The sequence below is a fragment of the Carassius auratus genome, chromosome 1 (assembly GCF_003368295.1).
Source record: "Carassius auratus strain Wakin chromosome 1, ASM336829v1, whole genome shotgun sequence".
Lineage (NCBI taxonomy): Eukaryota > Metazoa > Chordata > Actinopteri > Cypriniformes > Cyprinidae > Carassius > Carassius auratus.
This window is the reverse complement of record NC_039243.1, coordinates 8660615-8667983: the sequence shown is the minus strand read 5'-3', so window position 1 is coordinate 8667983 and position 7369 is coordinate 8660615. Positions and strand designations below refer to the sequence as shown.

Sequence of the window (7369 nt, the reverse complement as noted above, 5' to 3'; positions counted from 1 at the left end):
ATTGAGATAACCCTATCTCTACCCTTTCGTCTGTAATTTTATGTCCACATTTATGACTAGCCTGCTGTCCACACCCTCTCGCTCACACTCACAGCCGTCCAGATCCTGCTGTACACTGAGAGGAGAAGCAGCACAACGCATACAGAGACTCACAGGTACATACTGTGCACACAGTTTTTTATTAAAGTGAAGGCTGTGCTTTTGTTATACGTCAAGTATTATAAATTCATATGTTACTGAGATTTGCATTGATAAGTCTGTGCTATTATGATAATATATACAGTGTGTGCTGTTTGTGGTATGTACTATAGCGAAGGAAAAATGAGCAGAACAAGATTAGGAAAGAGAGAAAACGACATGACGAATATAAAGAACTGTCTATTTTCCAATTCCTTGTTTTCATGTTTGTGCACTCATAGGTTTTTGATAATGGAGAAAAACTACACCCCCCCACATTATTCTAATCCTCATATGGGCCAGACAGACATAAACTACCCTGGACCGCAGGCAGCATACCCACCTCAAGCAGGTCAGCTGACCTTCCACTTCTGTCAGTTATATGAACCAACAGGATGATTATGCACCAATGTAATCAAAGTTAGTGAAACTTTAGAGTCTCAACCCCAAAATTTGAGCCAATATTCAACGATCATTGTTGTAGAAACTCCCTATGTGTTATCAGTATAATGGAAAGGGGTTATAAGGAAGTCAGATATATGATGTTTTAATCTGTGACCTCAGATGTTCCCTGTAAAACAAACATAGACTTTGGCTTGTGTGATCTGAGATTATGATTCATGGGTGTGAGTGGGAAAATATTTTATATATTTATATATATACAAAATCATCCTGGAAGTTATCAGAAGAATGAAAGTTTTAGAAAATAACTAAAATAAAATATGCCTTGGGTTTCCTGGTCATCTCAGAGTCACACAGCAATGAAGCTAATTTTATGGCTGAACCTCACAGTGTCCATCCATCAACCAAAGCTTCACAACTGGATATTGTGACGTTAATGATCCTGAACACACTACTTAAGTAATGTCCTGTTTTAAAAGGGCTTAACCTTCTTACGTTCTTCAAGTAGTTTGTAAAATTTCTGAACTTGGTTCCGAACAATCAGGAAACAAACAATTCAGTGTTATCAACCAGTGTTTTGGCTCTTTTACAGGTCCACATGCTGCACCTTCCCAGCCACCTCCATATGGGTTTGGGCAGCCAACCGTCATTGTCCAGCCCACGATGGGCCCTGTAGGTGAGTCTTCAGCACCCAAGACCCATTATTTCTAATTTAAGCAGAATCACAAATGAGAAAATCACAATTTGTGTGTCACTATTGTAGTGGTCAGTGTTTGCTTTAGTTGGTATCTTGACCCTTCAGCTGTTAACTTTAGATTTTGTGTGGCTGTGATGACTGAGTTTTGACATACAGACAGACCAGAGCCAAGGAAATCTTATTGTGATGGCTCGTAAAAGAGGAGGAAGCAAATGCAGGCAATCAGAAGAAGTTTATTGATAACTGAGTCCAGAATGTAGGCAATGGTGAAAGAAGGTCTACGGTGGCGTGAGAAGTGCTGGATGGTGAAGTCGGTGGTGAATGTGAAGACGGTCAATGGATGAAACCAGGAACAGACCGGAACACTCACACGAAGACGACAACACGAACACAATCCAGAACACGAACACGGGAGACGGTAATCCAACTTGGGAAGCTGTGACATGAATGAGGATCTGACAACAGACAGAGAGATGGGTGAGTATTTGTAGCTGAGTGGAGATGAGGATCAGCTGGAGCGAGACAATCAACACACAGGTGACAACAATCAACCAAACGAGCACATGGAGACTACGAGAGTACAAATACAAATGCAAAACATGACACGGAGAAAACAATGGATTTCCTACCGTGACAGTACCCCCTCCCCTAGGACGTCACCTGATGTTCCCAGCCTGCTTTACCTGTAGATTGTAATCATCAATAAGGCGGTGATCCAGTATGTCCCGAGCAGGAACCCACCTTCTCTCCTCCGGACCGTAACCTTCCCAATCCACCAAGTACTGAAATCCACGTCCCCTCCGTCTAGAGTCCAGAATACGGTTAACCAAATATGTGGTTTCCCTATTAACGATACGAGGCGGGGGGGAACCGGGGCAGGCGGGTTAAGACGGGAAAAAATCACCGGTTTAATTTTGGACACATGGAACACGGGATGAACCCTCCTGTACGCCGGAGGAAGGCTAAGACGCACTGTTACCGGATTAATGATTTTGGTAACAGAAAACGGGCCAATAAATTTGGGAGCAAGCTTATTCGAAACGGAACGCATTGGAATATTCAGGGTTGAAAGCCACACTCCTTGACCGACGACGTAACGGGGAGGCTTCGACCGGTGGCGATCGGCCTTAGCCTTGGTGCGCGACCTAGCCTGGAGCAGAGCTCTGCGAGCTCTGGTCCAGGTGCGGTGACACCTCTGGAGCATGTGCGGAGGGGACCGAAACCTCGGATTCCGTACTGACAAAATTAGGTGGTTGGTACCCTAAACTACACTTAAATGGAGACATGCCCGTAGATGACACTGGCAAAGAATTGTGTGCGTACTCCACAATAGAGAGTTGCTGACACCAGGACGAAGGATTATTGGAAGCCAAACATCGCAAAACCCTTTCGACATCCTGACTGGCTCGCTCGGTTTGACCATTGCTCTGGGGATGGAACCCGGAAGAAAGACTAACAGTCGCTCCCAACAATTTACAGAATTCTCGCCAAAATTTGGACACAAATTGGGGACCCCTGTCAGAAACCACGTCTGTCGGAAGGCCATGTATACGGAAGACGTGGTCAATGACAGCTACCACTGTTTCCTTGGCTGATGGTAATTTGGGCAAGGGAATAAAATGAGTCGCCTTCGAGAACCGGTCCACTACGGTTAAAATCACCGTATTGCCCTTAGAGGGCGGGAGGGCGGTAATGAAATCTAGCGAAATGTGGGACCAGGGTCTCGAAGGGACAGACAGCGGTAAGAGTAACCCATCTGGAGGTCGATTGGAAGTCTTACCAATAGCGCAAACTGAACAAGACGAAGTCGTGGACGTCACGAGCCATACCAGGCCACCAAAAACGTTCCTTGACTAGAAACCTAGTTCTACTAACCCCTGGGTGACAAGCAACACTGGAACAATGACCCCACTGGAGAACGTCTGACCGTAACCCCTCCGGCACAAACAATCGGTTCGGTGGGCAACGAGAAATATATATCCAGTTCTCTAGCAACGGGGTTCATCCGCCCTTCTTCTTCTCCAGCGGGGGCGGGGTTCTTTTTTGTGGGAAAGAAGGACGGATCCTTGCGACCTTGCATTGACTACCGAGGGCTGAACAACATAACAGTAAAGAATACCTATCCTTTACCGCTTATGTCTTCAGCTTTTGAGAGGTTGCAGGGAGCGTCCGTTTTCACTAAATTGGACTTACGTAATGCTTATCATTTGGTCCGCATCAGGGAGGGGGATGAGTGGAAGACTGCCTTTAACACCCCTAGAGGCCATTTAGAGTACTGCGTTATGCCTTTCGGGCTAACGAACTCGCCGGCAGACATGGTCGATCTGTTTATATATGTTTACCTGGATGACATATTGATTTCTTCTTCGTCTCTCCAGGAACACGTGCAACACGTACGACGAGTGCTTCTGCGGTTGCTAGAGAATGGATTGTTTGTCAAGGCGGAGAAATGCGATTTTCATGCACAGTCTGTTTCTTTTCTAGGACACATCATTTCGACTGAGGGTGTTCGCATGGATCCTGAGAAGGTTAAGGCTGTGGAAATTGGCCATCCCCAGAGTCTCGCAAGGCCCTGCAGAGGTTTCTGGGGTTCGCCAATTTTTACCGGCGTTTCATTCGCAATTTCAGCCAACTAGCCGCTCCTCTGACCGCCTTGACCTCCCCTAGTTTGACGTTCAGGTGGTCAAACGCAGCCGAGGCTGCGTTTGCCAAACTGAAAAGCTGCTTTGTTTCAGCTCCCATTCTCGTCACCCCTGATCGCTCACGTCAATTTATAGTGGAGGTCGACGTGTCAGAAGTGGGGGTAGGAGCAGTGTTGTCCCAGCGCGCATCCTCAGACGGAAAGGTGCATCCTTGCGCGTATTATTCTCACCGTTTATCTCCTGCGGAAGTTAATTCTGACATTGGCAATCGAGAGTTGTTGGCAGTCAAATTTGCACTGGAAGAATGGCGTCACTGGCTTGAAGGGTCAGGTGTACCTTTCATTGTATGGACGGACCATAAGAATCTCGAATACATTAGAACCGCCAAAAGACTTAACTCCAGGCAGGCTCGGTGGGCATTGTTTTTCGGTCGTTTCGATTTTACACTTTCTTACCGGCCGGGTTCCAAAAACATCAAACCCGATGTTTTATCCCGTCTTTTTGAGCGTTCCGATCGTACTGCTACTCCCGAGCCCATTTTACCGGGGACCATCATTATCTCCGTGCTCATATGGGAGGTCGAATCGAAGGTGTTGACTGCCTTAGAAGGGGTAACGCCCCCGGCTCGTTGCCCACCGAACCGATTGTTTGTGCCGGAGGGGTTACGGTCAGATCCTACTGTGATGGCTCGTAAAAGAGGAGGAAGCAAATGCAGGCAATCAGAAGAAGTTTATTGATAACTGAGTCCAGAATGTAGGCAATGGTGAAAGAAGGTCTACGGTGGCGTGAGAAGTACTGGATGGTGAAGTCGGTGGTGAATGTGAAGACGGTCAATGGATGAAACCTGGAACAGACCGGAACACTCACACGAAGACGACAACACGAACACAATCCAGAACACGAACACGGGAGACGGTAATCCAATTTGGGAAGCTGTGACATGAATGAGGATCTGACAACAGACAGAGAGATGGGTGAGTATTTGTAGCTGAGTGGAGATGAGGATCAGCTGGAGCGAGACAATCAACACACAGGTGACAACAATCAACCAAACGAGCACATGGAGACTACGAGAGTACAAATACAAATGCAAAACATGACACGGAGAAAACAATGGATTTCCTACCGTGACACTTATGGTATTAATTGTGGTTTGGACTAATTGTCATGGATTGACCTGAATGCCTGAGTCCAGGTTTCTTTACTTTGTACTTAAATTAGGTGGATAAAAAAGTGATCCAGCAATTTGCCATAATATGACATGTTTTTAAAAGTTAGTTCTACATAAAGAAAGAGTTCTTTAGTTTAGACACACAGACATCAAGAATCAGCGTGAGCATCACAACAATGGTGACCATCAAAAAAGCATGTTGTAGCCAATAAAAACTCATCCATGGCTCCCATCATACATTGCAGCTTGAATAAATTATGAGCTTTTTAACTTTTTATTCTAACTATATTTTATTTTTTGCTGTTTTTAAGTGATTATTTTTGTATCTAGTTTTGTGATGTTCAGAGTAGATCTGTTTATCTGAATATCACCGTTGTTGAGATTCATACGCTGATTCTTGTTATCTGTGTGTGCCTAAAATTGAAACTCTTTAATAAAAAAAATCAGAATCGCTTGCAAGAGATGCCTACAAAATGTATATAAAAAAACAGACTCTTTCATTGATGAGTCAAAGCCGTTACAATCAATAATGAGACTGAAGAGTTGAAGAGACTGTAAATGAGTTCAGAGATTAAGGTCAAGCAACGATTACATTAAAACATAATCACCAACACCCAATGATTTTTGCTCTTGGCGTGACACACTAATTTTAAATTTAAAAAGTTACAAGACAAGATCCCAACTAAAGCAAACACTGATCACTATAATGGTGACAACAAATTGTGATTTTCTCGTTTGGTGATTCTGCTTGTTTACATCAGGTGTCTTCAATAATGGTCAATCATAACTCAATAAACTTCTTAATTATCTCATTAACTTCAACTCTGCTTCATTGTTACTTTTAACACTGCCTCAGTGTTTATATGAGTCCACACTCAGAGTGTTAAATTAACACTGGGGATTTTGCTGTGTACATTTGTACATATGCAGTTGCCCAGATGGGGGTTGTGAATCTCACTGATACGCCAGGCCGCATTACCTGTCCTCACTGCATGACGGACATCATCACGGAAACCGAATATATCAACGGATTGCTCACCTGGTTAATTTGCGGAACCCTTGGGTTCTTTTTGTAAGTATGCACAGATCACTGATATTTAATTCATAAACTGCTGATATTTAGAGCTTGTCTGCTGTGTTTTTTCAGGTGCTGGCTCTGTTGTTTCATCCCGTTCTGTGTGGACGCATGCAAGGATGTGAAACACACCTGTCCAAACTGCAAGAACATCCTCCGCATTTACAAACATTTGTAGCACATGCTACACCAGAGAACCATCAAAAAACGGAGAACTCAAAAGAAGACGCCCAGAAATCAATTTTTGCATTACGTTACAATGCTGTGATCAAAGATATGTCTTTTGTTCTTCTTGTACACAACTACTACAAAGTCTATTAACTTACCCATTGTTGCAATATCTCTATCCAATCCATTCATATATTTCATATGAGAGTTAATGTGTTTATCATTTTGAAATCCTGTAGAACAGAAGCATAGATTAAATCACAACCTGACAAATGTGTAGAACAATAGTTCAGGCAGATATTCCTAATAACAGAATTACACTTTCTCTGGAAGGATGAACGTGTATTTGAAAGTGATGAGAGTTTAATATATATATATTTGAATAAAACAACTCCTATTTAAGCTCTGTTTGCAATGGAACATCACTTGTTATACACACACTTGAAGCTTCAGTTTGGTGGTGTTTGCCTCAACAATCAAAACATCAATATGCCAAAGAGTCTTTTCATGTTGCAATGAGAGATTTGGCAGAGAGTATATAAATATTCAGAAAAATCTGGAATCCACTGACCTGCAGTATCTAGTTTGGCCTAAAATTTGGGCACATACTCTTTAGTGAGGGATCAGGAAACCCCTTTTATAGATGAAGTGTTGTTTTCTTTGATGCCTCATATCCATTTTTGTTGTTGTTGTAAGAACTTGGACACAACAATCTCAGGTTCACTTCGAGGTCCTGAAGAAACATATATTGAGAGGCTTAAATTTAAAAGATATAGACTGGCCAGGGCTCAAGAAGGACATTAAATGGTCAGTGTTATAGTGTTAAGCACTCACAATGCAGAGGTGAACAAAAGGCTACTCTACTCATCTCAGGTATTTTTTCTGAATTAGTGAAACTGGATTAGTTCAGTGGCTGCAGGGACACAAGAGGGCAGACAAACCATTTCATTCATGCTTGTTTGGTGTATATTATGCTTACCATCCTCTCCAGTGTCCATCTGATATACACACAACAAGGATAAAACCGGTATCTGTAA

The 7369-nt window shown here is 43.2% G+C and overlaps 1 protein-coding gene across 2 annotated transcripts; it reads left to right on the top strand.

Annotated features, from left to right (window-relative positions):
* LOC113057135 (lipopolysaccharide-induced tumor necrosis factor-alpha factor homolog) lies at positions 1 to 6734 on the top strand. Of its 2 annotated transcripts, XM_026224377.1 has the most exons (5): positions 1 to 155; positions 420 to 529; positions 1172 to 1255; positions 6020 to 6161; positions 6237 to 6734. In XM_026224377.1, exons 2-5 carry the CDS (start codon positions 430 to 432, stop codon positions 6340 to 6342), a joined length of 432 nt encoding a protein of 143 aa, XP_026080162.1. In that variant the 5' UTR covers positions 1 to 155; positions 420 to 429; the 3' UTR covers positions 6343 to 6734. The 2 variants fall into 2 exon arrangements, with proteins under 2 accessions (XP_026080162.1, XP_026080069.1); XM_026224284.1 differs by lacking the exon at positions 420 to 529 and having other exon boundaries at positions 38 to 155.
* The last annotated feature ends 635 nt before the right edge of the window (positions 6735 to 7369 follow it).